This window comes from Oncorhynchus kisutch, linkage group LG12 (genome assembly GCF_002021735.2).
Source record: "Oncorhynchus kisutch isolate 150728-3 linkage group LG12, Okis_V2, whole genome shotgun sequence".
NCBI lineage: Eukaryota > Metazoa > Chordata > Actinopteri > Salmoniformes > Salmonidae > Oncorhynchus > Oncorhynchus kisutch.
Genome location: NC_034185.2, coordinates 27,210,640 through 27,222,973, shown reverse-complemented (window position 1 = coordinate 27,222,973; position 12,334 = coordinate 27,210,640). Strand labels below are relative to the sequence as shown.

Below are 12,334 nucleotides of genomic sequence, written 5' to 3'. Positions count from 1 at the left end.
GTGCTATGAATATGGGACCAAATACATCGTTTTTTACTACTTTAATACACATAAGTGAATTTGTCCTAATACTTTTGGTACCCTAAAACGGGGGGACTATGTACAAATTGTGCTGTATCTCTTAACGGTTTATTCGATAGGGATGGAAATACCCTCAAATTAAAGCTAACGGTCTGCACTTTAACCTTATTGTCATTGTATAATTTCATATCCAAAAGTTACGGAGTACAGCGCCATTAAAAATATATATCACGTTCCCTATACTTTTGAACTCACTAGCTAGCTAGTTAGCGGGGTGCACGCTAATAGCGTTTCAATCGGTGACGTCACTCGCTATGAGACCTTGAAGTAGTTGTTCCCCTTGCTCTGCAAGAGCTGCAGCTTTTGTGGGACGATGGGTAATGATGCTTCGAGGGTGGCTGTTGTCGATGTGTGCAGAAGGTCCCTGGTTCGAGTCCAGGTAGAGGCGAGGAGAAGGACGGAAGCTATACTGTTACATACGTTCGAACTTTTGGAGCTCACTGTATGTTCTAACACACTATTACCCACTCTGCCTGTCTTTAATAACACCATGTAGCTCAGGACAAATGAAGACTAGTAAATACATAAACCTGGAGAAAACACAACTGCAATTAATACACTATTTGTTTTATATTAAAATCATTTAGAAATTAGGTTTAAACTTAAGAAACTTAAACCTGCATGCTAAAAGTGCATGTCAGAAACTCAATCGAAAACACTAAATCATGTTTGAAACTGTTGCTGACATAGTACCAAAACACAACAACATATTTATCTGCCAAGGTTACAAGATAAGATCATTGAAGATAATGATATGACACGACACATCTGACTGAATGGCAAAGTTAGAGAGAGAGATGTGATGGTCAAGTGTTAAGTTCACGTTACTCATTACAGTCATTATAAACAGATGTAGGATCTTAATTTGAGCAAGTTTGTTACAACAGGAAAATAATCCTCCAGCAACAGTAAATGTGAATTATTATGTGGATTATTATTAATGGACATTTATGTCAGGATTGATACATTTCCATTAGAGCAAATCAAGTCTGATATTGTAAAGTGGATACATTATTTATAGCTTTGCAATTCCTGATGTGCAAGAAATTCTTAGCAACAAAATGGTGTTCAAATTAAGATCCTACATCTGTATAGATCAAAGTTTCATCCAGACTCTGACTTTATTGGCCTGTTTACAATAGCAGATAAACACATATCCAACTCCTCCAGATTAAACATGGGCTTTGTCAATGCGCCATGGAGGTTCACCGCTTTCATTGCAATTCTGGTTGTGTTCAAGGTACGGCACACATCCTATGTTATTGAAAGGAATTGACTTAATTATAATAATTGTACATTTGATCAATTATTAGCAGTGTCTCTTTTTGTTGTAGGTGCAAGCTGTTCCGACACGTTATGGTAAGTTCTAGATCGTCTCGTGCATAAGGGTGTATGTGTGATAATGCTCTGTGTTCTTACAGAATGGTTTCTCTGTTGATTGAATAGGTGGTGATGCAGATGCAGGTGAATTGCGAGAGGATATACTTGAGATCAATTCAGGTAATTTTCTCTACACTCTCTCAGTTAAACTGTAACATTACTGAAGTTATATAATAGTATGTGCAATAATCTCACAAATCTGGCAATATTTATTTTACTGAGAGTGATAGATTTGTTTATTTCCTGATATTTCAGAAGCAGATCTACATCTCTTTGAGGGAGACATTGCAGGTGATGTAAGTACACTTCTCTTCATAGCCTTGTTCTATGTAATAGTTGACTAAACATAAATCAGTTAGCCTCATTTTTTTTAATGGATTTTGCAGCCAAGGCGAAATGCAATCCTGGATGAAACGAGAAGATGGAAGTTTCCCATTCCTTACATCTTGACAGATTCTTTGGGTATGTAGGCTCTACCAACCATGTCTCAATGCTGTGTGAAATACAGTCATTGACAACATTCTGAAAACCAGTTCATATTCACTCCCTCAGAGCTGAATGCAAAAGGTGTTATTCACCAGGCATTCGAAGCATACCGCCTGAAATCCTGTGTGGACTTCAAGCCCTATGAGGGAGAAAGCACATACATCTCCTTCACAAAGCTGAGTGGGTGAGTTCAGCCAAATACACTGTAATGTCATGAGCTCTTGGTTAACTTTATGGACCACCTGTCCCTCCAAAGCATAAAATACAAGGTTTTATGGAGAGCACAGATTAGAAAATGCTTATCTAAGGAAATTACATTCATCATAGTGTTCTATGCGTCTACAGATTCCAAACCTGTAATAAACGGTGACCCCTCTTTTAGTGTAAAGTCGAGGAATACTTTATGTCACGCTCTGACCTTAGATATCTCTGTTTTCTTTATATCTGGTTAGGTCAGGGTGTGACGAGGGTGGGTATGCTAGTTTTTGTATTGTCTAGGGTGTTTGTATGTCTAGGGGTTTTGTAGGTCTAGGTATTTGTATGTCTATGGTGGCCTGATATGGTTCCCAATCAGAGGCAGCTGTTTATCGTTGTCTCTGATTGGGGATCATATTTAGGTAGCCATTTTCCCTTTTGTGTTAGTCGATTCTTGTTCTATGTTTAGATGCCTGTCTGCATTATTCATATTAGCTTCACGGTTTGTTTTGTTGTTTTGTTAATTTGTTCAGTGTTCAGTGTTCATTCTTTTAATAAATATAGAATGTACGCAAACAACTCTGCGCCTTGGTCCGATTCATACGAAGAACGTGACAGAATATGCTAAAGCATTTTGTTGAGTACTGTCCTTCATGTCACCATTGTTATGATGAGGTACATATTCTGTGTGGACCACAGTAAAGTAATGTTATGGTGAAATATGAAGTAAGATGGACGATTGTAAATCAGTTTTCTCCACAGAACAAATGAGGAAACATTGTATTGTTCCTATTTTTCCTTTAGCACATTTTTCTGACTTACTTTTTTAAAACTCTTCATTGTTGGTTAAGGGCTTCTTGGTTAAGGTGATCATTTATGGATAATTTAGCGATTTGAGTTAGAATTTTAGAACCCCTTCAGGTCAAAAAATATATATATAAAAAAATGATTGATAAAATATTACATTAGGCTTTTATTACTATAGCCCATAGAAACACATTGAAAAACACATTCATAATTGTTTTTTAAGTGTCTGTCATATATCTAGGAGCTCAGAAATATTGCAGTTTTTTTTATACACATATTTAACCCCTTTTGGGGGATAGGCAGAAAACTACCTTCACACTTCCATTCATTTTTTGAAACTAGTACCAGTTACCTTCAAACGAGTCCCATGACACCATCATTTTCGTGAGAATCTCCACTTTCCACAGTGGGGTCACATTAGTTTGTAGCTGTAACAGTTTGGACAGATGAGTCCCCTGACACTTGTGGGGGTCATAATAGATAGATAATGGGCAAAATAGTTCAGACGCTACAGGCGTTTTCGTGAGAAGACCGATTTTTCTCATGGTGTGACAAACACATTTCACCGCGACATCTGGGGAGGTGGATTGAGAAACATCCAATGCAAAAAAAAAAAACGGATATCTCTATCTTAAATTGACAGATTTTGATGGGGATTGTGTCAATCGACACTTAGGGATAATTAAGGTCTATTAAGTAAGCATTTCTCGGTATGTGACGAATAACATTTTTTTAAATTTGATTTGATTTTGTGTTTACTCTCGTGTCATAATGCGTAATCCTGTCTGTGACGGTCACAGATGCTGGTCATTTGTAGGAGATGATAAGGTAGGACAGAACCTCTCCATAGGGGCGCGCTGTGACACCAAGGCCATCGTGGAGCACGAGCTCCTCCACGCTCTGGGCTTCTACCATGAGCAGTCACGCTCTGACAGAGACGACTACGTCAAGATCTGGTGGGACCAAATCATAGAAGGTGGGTGTGATGGAGTTAAGCACAGACGGTGGCAGATACAAGTATCAGTTGTGTATCAAAGTGTACACAGATTTGCAGATGTTATCACAGGTAGAGCAAAATGATTGTGTTTTTAGCTCCAACAGCGCAGTAATACCTAGAAATAGGAAGAAAAAAACCCACACAATCCACACAAGAATAATTGCAAATCTTACTTGGAAAAGTGATTTACAAGCGTCTAACCATTTTGAATAACACATTCTGTAACCTGCATATCTACAGGAAAGGAGCACAACTTTAACAAGTATGAGGACGACTTCATCACAGACCTGAACACGCCATATGACTATGAGTCCGTCATGCATTACAGGCCATTGTCTTTCAACAAGAACGCCACCGTCCCTACCATCACCACAGCCATCCCAGCGTTCAATGAGATCATCGGACAGCGTCTGGACTTCAGCGCAGTAGACCTGCTCAGGCTGAACCGCCTGTACGACTGCAGTAAGTGACCCAGATGGAATGACCTACATGATCAAACTGCAAGAGCCATCAACTTTGCTCAGTAGCATCAAATAAAGTATAAGGAAATTATGATGAACAACCACAGCCTTAGACATTGCCATTCTGATAGAGATTTGATGATGATGATTATGAATAACAGCTAACAGAGTTGCTGTTGTTGCAGCCAATACACACACTCTCCTGGACCAGTGTTCCTTTGAGCTGATCAACATCTGTGGTATGATCCAGGGTGAGACTGATGAGGCAGACTGGGTCCAGACCCTGAGCAGCGCTGAGGAGCCAGACCACACACTGGCAGGCCGCTGCAGAGGTTCCTACAGTACTACCTACACACACGGACAAAATCTTTCACATTCTTCATCCTGTCGTGACTTTACTTTCATTCATATGATGACTGTTATTCATCTAATCAACTGACTACGTTTAATTGTTTCCCGATTAAATGAATAATGTTACAATTAACGCATAAGAAATTTGGGCCACCATGAGAGCGGTTGTTTATTTAGTTACCATCTCCTGAATTAAACTCTAAAAGGTCTTTACTTATCACATCCATAAAACAGTCAATGTATGAATCAACCCCTCGTATCATATCATCATTCTGAACAGTCATAACCTCCTGCATCTGCAAAAACCTCAGCCTTACTTATGATTCAGTACTACACAAATTTGATTAATTATTTATTTACTAGCTAACTAAATGATAACACAGGATAAACATACACACTTAATACATTAGAAACAGGTCCCGAGCAGACTGTCACAATATTGCAGCTTGTTACAAAGGAGATGGAGAGGGCGAGAGAGAGGGGCAGAGACATAACACTTTGGTACATTTAGAAACTACTCTCACAGTAATCATATACTTTGCACACGAACCGCCGCCCGTTTGGAGTAAGAAATCATGAATGTATTCACGTGTAAATGCCTTGGTTCGCCAGGTATCTCGGTTGGAACCAAGCCTTCTTGGAAGGGGTTTTGTTTGGGCCTTTCCCGAAGCACGCTTGTAATGCTCCAAAAGGGTCCCCACCTGTCTCTTCTACTGTTGTCCTCTGCCGTTGTCCAGTATCCATTGACTTGTCGCATAGTCCTGAACAGAACTACAGAGTTTATTCTACTTTCCATTCGCTCCTGAACCTTTCTCTTTGAATATAGGCTAGCCAGCAGTGTCGGTGTTATACATTGGGGGATGAGATTAAGAAGAGTAGTAGTATGGTCCCACTTAAGTTCACTTTTCTAGATACTTTACTTAGGACAGCTGATCAGCTGTACCAGTGATTGTCTGGGAGGTGACTATCGTCTCTACCTCATGTTGAGATTTCGAACCACTCATATGTGAATTCTTAAGTCCTCGTTTTATACAGTTAATTCAAAATGGGGTTGTTCGAGAGACTGACATGCTCTCTGACCTCCCTCAAGGGGCAGTGACTACTCAATTGTACAAAGTTATAGAAACAATTTCCTCTTATATTTCTAACATCACATCGTTCTCTTAACAAAAACACTTTCATCATTGTTCATATTTCATGCACAACGTATTGGATGGAGATTTCGCACATGTAGTGGGTATACTTTTCAAGTTACAGTATTTCCTTTATAACATATTTAATGACATCACAAAATAACCAACAATGTCACCATTCCCAAGTTCTCTGTTGGGAATATTGTTCCAGTATTCACTTTTGAATGAGTTAAAGTTTCTGCGGGAAAAGTCTCTGGAGATAAAGCACATTCCTTTATGAATTTGGAGAGGGAGACACTGGATCTCCTCTCCTTTAATTTACCACAGGGTGTGAGGTCTCAACCCCTCCACACCAATTCCCTCCTCCCCCTATACATTTGGATCCTCACAGGACAGTCATGACAATCCTTCCACTTGATGTTAGCAATCATATATGGTTGGTTAAGTATGTGTACTGTATCAATGACCCTCTCTGTAGATGCTGGCTATTTCATGAGGTTTGACACATCTAAAGCGACAGTGGGGAAAAGCGCTCTTCTAGAGTCACGCATCCTCTACCCTAAGAGGAAGGAGCAGTGTCTGCAGTTCTTCTACAAGATGGTTGGGGCCCCCAGGGACAGGCTGTTTGTGTGGGTCAGAACAGACGATGGGACAGGAAATGTCTGCAGTGTCAAGAAGGTCCATACCATCACAGGTACTGTATTCAGGATAACCCCACTTTCAACGAAATACAGTGCCTTGCGAAAGTATTCGGCCCCCTTGAACTTTGCGACCTTTTTCCACATTTCAGGCTTCAAACATAAAGATATAAAACTGTATTTTTTTGTGAAGAATCAACAACAAGTGGGACACAATCATGAAGTGGAACGACATTTATTGGATATTTCAAACTTTTTTAACAAATCAAAAACGGAAAAATTGGGCGTGCAAAATTATTCAGCCCCCTTAAGTTAATACTTTGTAGTGCCACCTTTTGCTGCGATTACAGCTGTAAGTCGCTTGGGGTATGTCTCTATCAGTTTTGCACATCGAGAGACTGACATTTTTTCCCATTCCTCCTTGCAAAACAGCTCGAGCTCAGTGAGGTTGGATGGAGAGCATTTGTGAACAGCAGTTTTCAGTTCTTTCCACAGATTCTCGATTGGATTCAGGTCTGGACTTTGACTTGGCCATTCTAACACCTGGATATGTTTATTTTTGAACCATTCCATTGTAGATTTTGCTTTATGTTTTGGATCATTGTCTTGTTGGAAGACAAATCTCCGTCCCAGTCTCAGGTCTTTTGCAGACTCCATCAGGTTTTCTTCCAGAATGGTCCTGTATTTGGCTCCATCCATCTTCCCATCAATTTTAACCATCTTCCCTGTCCCTGCTGAAGAAAAGCAGGCCCAAACCATGATGCTGCCACCACCATGTTTGACAGTGGGGATGGTGTGTTCAGGGTGATGCGCTGTGTTGCTTTTATGCCAAACATAACGTTTTGCATTGTTGCCAAAAAGTTCAATTTTGGTTTCATCTGACCAGAGCACCTTCTTCCACATGTTTGGTGTGTCTCCCAGGTGGCTTGTGGCAAACTTTAAACAACACTTTTTATGGATATCTTTAAGAAATGGCTTTCTTCTTGCCACTCTTCCATAAAGGCCAGATTTGTGCAATATACGACTGATTGTTGTCCTATGGACAGAGTCTCCCACCTCAGCTGTAGATCTCTGCAGTTCATCCAGAGTGACCATGGGCCTCTTGGCTGCATCTCTGATCAGTCTTGTCCTTGTATGAGCTGAAAGTTTAGAGGGACGGCCAGGTCTTGGTAGATTTGCAGTGGTCTGATACTCCTTCCATTTCAATATTATCGCTTGCACAGTGCTCCTTGGGATGTTTAAAGCTTGGGAAATCTTTTTGTATCCAAATCCAGCTTTAAACTTCTTCACAACAGTATCTCGGACCTGCCTGGTGTGTTCCTTGTTCTTCATGATGCTCTCTGCGCTTTTAACGGACCTCTGAGACTATCACAGTGCAGGTGCATTTATACGGAGACTTGATTAGACACAGGTGGATTGTATTTATCATCATTAGACATTTAGGTCAACATTGGATCATTCAGAGATCCTCACTGAACTTCTGGAGAGATTTTGCTGCACTGAAAGTAAAGGAGTTGAATAATTTTGCACGCCCAATTTTTCCGTTTTTGATTTGTTAAAAAAGTTTGAAATATCCAATAAATGTTGTTCCACTTCATGATTGTGTCCCACTTGTTGTTGATTCTTCACAAAAAAATACAGTTTTATATCTTTATGTTTGAAGCCTGAAATGTGGCAAAAGGTCGCAAAGTTCAAGGGGGCCGAATACTTTCGCATGGCACTGTACATAAATATGTTACACATATGGTTTGTAGAGTTTTGATAGTGTCTGTGTTGCATGTTACTCCAGGAGTATAGGAAGGTGATCAGGAAGCTGATCAGATGTCTTATTTCCTCAGGTGATGGAGATGACTCCTGGAATGTAGCCCACGTGACCTTGAAGGTCAGAGAGAGGTTCCGCTACTTCTTCCAGGGCACGGTAGGGTCCAACAACAATGCAGAGGGGGCCATCTTGATCGATGACATCACATTAACAGAAACCACCTGCCCCAGCGGCGTTTGGAGAATTCAGAACTTCACTGGCCTGCTCGCCATAACTCCAGCCGGAGGGCGCATCAGGAGCAAGCCGTTCTACAGCGCTGAGGGTTATGCTTACGGGATCAGCCTCTACCCCAAGGGAAGAGACGGCACATATCCTGACTATGTGGGTGTGACCTTCCATCTATGCAGCGGGGAGAACGACGGTGTGATGGAGTGGCCAGTGATGAACAGGCAGGCTACCGTCACTGCCATGGACCAGGACCCTGACGCTAAGCTGAGGATGTCTGCCACCAGAAGCTTCACCACCGGTCAGTTAATGTAATCATGTGCTTATGAGTCCCTTACGTAAAATATGTCTTGCATCGCATACAAACAGGCACAGTATTGTTCAGTATTTACTGATTCGCTGTGAAATTGTATACGCTTGTACGATCTTAGTCCACCATAAAATATACTATCAAAAGTATACACCAGGCAATCTTTTGATACATGTAAAATAATTGGCTTTGTAGCATGTTAATACCATAAACTGTTTTTTCCCCCAGATACTACTAACCCATATTGGGTCAAGCCCACCAGCACCAGTGGGGCGGAGTGGGACGCGAGCTCCAACTGCTACAGAGGATCTGAGTATGGATGGACTACGTTCCTCTCTCATGACCAGCTGCACAGGAGAAGCTTTCTCAAGAACGATGATCTCATCATTGTTGCCGACTTTGACGGTGAGGGCCTGTACATCAAACTTGACAACATCAGTTTATTTGCTCCACATACAAAATAGCGAGACATACAGTGCATTCAAAAAGTATTCAGACCCACTTCACTTTTTCCACATTTTGTTACGTTACAGCCTTATTCTAAAATGGATTACATAAAACATTTTACTCATCCACCTACACACAATACCCCATAATGACGAAGCGAAAGCAGTTTTTTTAGAAATTTTTGCAAGTGTAAAAAAACAAAAACAGAAATACCTTAGTTATATAAGTATTCAGACACTTTACTATGAGAATTGAAATTGAGCTCAGGTGCATCTTGTTTCCATTGATCATCCTTGAGATGTTTCTACAACTTGATTGGAGTCCACCTGTGGTAAGTTCAAAGGCACACACCTGTCTATATAAGGTCCCACAGTTGAAAGTGCATGTCAGAGCATAAACCAAGCCATGAGGTTGAAGGAATGGTTTGTAGAACTCTGAGACAGGATTATGTCAATGCACAGATCTGGGGAAGGGTACCAAAAAATTACTGCATCATTGAAGGTCCCCAAGAACACAGTGGCCTCCATCATTCTTAAATGGAAGAAGTTTGGAACCACCAAGACTCTTCCTAGAGCTGGCCGCCCGGCCAAACTGAGAAATTTGCGGAGAAGGGCCTTGGTCAGGGAGGTGACCAAAACCCCATGGTCACTCTGACAGAGCTCTAGAGGTCTTCTGTGGTGATGAGAGAAACTTCCAGAAGGACAACCATCTCTGCAGCACTCCACCAATCAGGCTTGGCACATGAGAGCCCGCTTGGAGTTTGCCAAACGGCACCTAAAAGACTCTCAGACCATTAGAAGCATGAATGCTTAGCGTCACGTCTGGAGGAAACCTGGCAACATCATTACGGTGATGCATCGAGGTGGCAGCATCATGCTGTGGGGATGTTTTTCAGCGGCAGGGACTGAGAGACTAGTCAGGATCAAGGGAAAGATGAACAGAGCAAAGTACGACTGGGGCAAAGGTCCACCTTCCAACAGGACAACGACCCTAAGCACACTGCCAAGACAACGCAGGAGTGGCTTTGGGACAAGTCTCTGAATGTTCTTGAGTGGCCCAGCCAGAGCCTGGACTTGAACCTGATCTAACATCTCTGGAGAGGCCTGAAAATAGCTTTTCAACCTGACAGAGCTAGAGAAGATCATCAGAGAAGAATGGGAGAAACTTCCTAAGTACAGGTGTGCCAAGCTTGTAGCGTCATACCCAAGAAGACTTGAGGCTGTATTCGCTTCCAAAGGTGCTTCAACAATGTACTGAGTAAAGGGTCTGAATACTTATGTAAATGTGATATTTCAGTGGTTTTGCGTTGTCATTATGTAGTACTGAGTGTAGATTAAGGAGGGGGAAAAAACCCAATTTCATCCATTTTAGAATAAGGGTGTAACTTAACAAAATGTGGAAAAAGTCAATAGGTCTGAATACTTTCCGAATGCACTGTACACTGTACATTTATATATAGTGTATATTGTTATGTGATGATTTGAACAGTTTCTGACTGTTACTATTTAACCTAACCCACGTCACCCTAAAACTGTGCAAAGCAATCAATTGACATGGTCACTTGACAGCAAGAGACAAAATAGAGTTGAATAATTTAGCAGTTGGATTATTACACCACAAAACAACAAAAACAACAACATTCTCTCTCCTAACACTAAACAATTATTATTTGTGGATGTGTTCCAGATTTGACCCACCTGGTGAAGATGGAGGTCCCTGTCCAGCCAAAGAGTCCCAGTGGTGACCTCCCAGAGGAGGAGACCCCCAGACAGGAGAAGGAGATGGCTGACGGTCCCAAACACAGACAGGCACGGGCCGTCCCTAGTGACCCGTGTAGCCCCGACCCCTGCCTCAACGGGGGAGTGTGTGTGGTTGAGAAACATGGGAAAGCCACGTGCAGGTGTGTTTACAAGTATGACCTGCACAACCCCATACCAACACCTAGGGTTCAATTCAATCTGTAAACGCTGCATATGTCGGCTCAATCTGAAATTATCTTTACATATTAATTGCGCTATAGTGCTGAATTGATAGTGCAGTTATACTGTGTGACAAACCATACACTAATTTCCTTTTCTGTTTTTTCATACACACATTTCCACTCCAAAATCTGCCAGATCTTTGTCTGTGTTGACTGATTCTGTAATTGTGAAGTTTGACATGGGCACATCACATCTGAGTCACTACTTGTAATATACAGTACATTATCATTTTGACATGCTCCCTGCATTTTTACTAGGGTTAGCTTCCATGAAAGTACAGTACAATATGGTATAGGAAACAAGGAGTGAGTATGTGTATTCACTGTTATCACTGACTCATAATGGCTGTTATTCTCACCAAGGTGTGCCACTGGCCAGGCCACATACTATGCTGGTGAGACGTGTGAGAAGCAACATATCGATGGCCGCATTCTGGGCGTTCTGATTGGTGGAGCGGCAGGGACGATCGTGCTGACTCTGGCCATCTTCTCAGTCATCCGGAGAGTTCACTGAGTCACCATACTGCTTCACAGCTATACTTATGTACCACCTCAATCCCAATGCCTCTCTAAGAAACAGTGATTATAGATTGCCACGCATATTGTATATTTGATATTGTTATTTTGAATCAATAAGAACTCCTTGACCATGGCTGGCATGCAATCAATTCATTGCAGAGAGTGACTTTTCATAGACCAGTTCACTCTCCACTGTATGTGAAATTATTTATTAAATTACTTATGTTTATGTTAGGTTTGGACGCTTGTAATTGTCTATAACACAAACTAAAACAATATTGTGGCAAGTTGCTCAATAATTGTTTATTTAACTAGGCAAGTCAGTTCAGAACAAATTCTTATTTACATTGACAGCCTACCCCGGGCCAATTGTGCGCAGCCCTATGAGACTCCCAATCACGGCTGGATGTGATACAGTCTGGAATCGAACCAGGGACTGTAGTGACATCTCTTGCACTGAGATGCAGTGCCTTAGACCACTGCACCACTCAGGAGCCTGAATGAAATAATGAAATAATTGCTTCTGTGAGATGTATGTTTCTTTATTTGATTGATTATTAG

At 41.3% G+C, this 12,334-nt stretch overlaps 1 protein-coding gene across 1 annotated transcript; it reads left to right on the top strand.

Moving 5' to 3' along the window:
* The first annotated feature begins 442 nt into the window (after positions 1-442).
* On the top strand, positions 443-12,009 carry mep1a.2 (meprin A, alpha (PABA peptide hydrolase), tandem duplicate 2). The gene is made up of 14 exons (XM_020497401.2): positions 443-1,321; positions 1,416-1,440; positions 1,528-1,581; positions 1,717-1,757; positions 1,848-1,923; positions 2,014-2,131; positions 3,750-3,925; positions 4,187-4,408; positions 4,593-4,739; positions 6,370-6,585; positions 8,368-8,817; positions 9,055-9,231; positions 10,960-11,173; positions 11,618-12,009. Exons 1-14 carry the CDS (start codon positions 1,259-1,261, stop codon positions 11,766-11,768), a joined length of 2,130 nt encoding a protein of 709 aa, XP_020352990.1. The 5' UTR covers positions 443-1,258; the 3' UTR covers positions 11,769-12,009.
* The last annotated feature ends 325 nt before the right edge of the window (positions 12,010-12,334 follow it).

Excerpts from the sequence above, each read along its gene's own strand:
- mep1a.2 (XM_020497401.2), top strand. The coding sequence starts at position 1,259 with ATGGGCTTTGTCAATGCGCCATGGAGGTTCACCGCTTTCATTGCAATT. Across the intron at positions 1,582-1,716 it reads TATACTTGAGATCAATTCAG|AAGCAGATCTACATCTCTTT; the intron begins GTAATTTTCTCT and ends CTGATATTTCAG. Across the intron at positions 1,758-1,847 it reads AGGGAGACATTGCAGGTGAT|CCAAGGCGAAATGCAATCCT; the intron begins GTAAGTACACTT and ends TGGATTTTGCAG.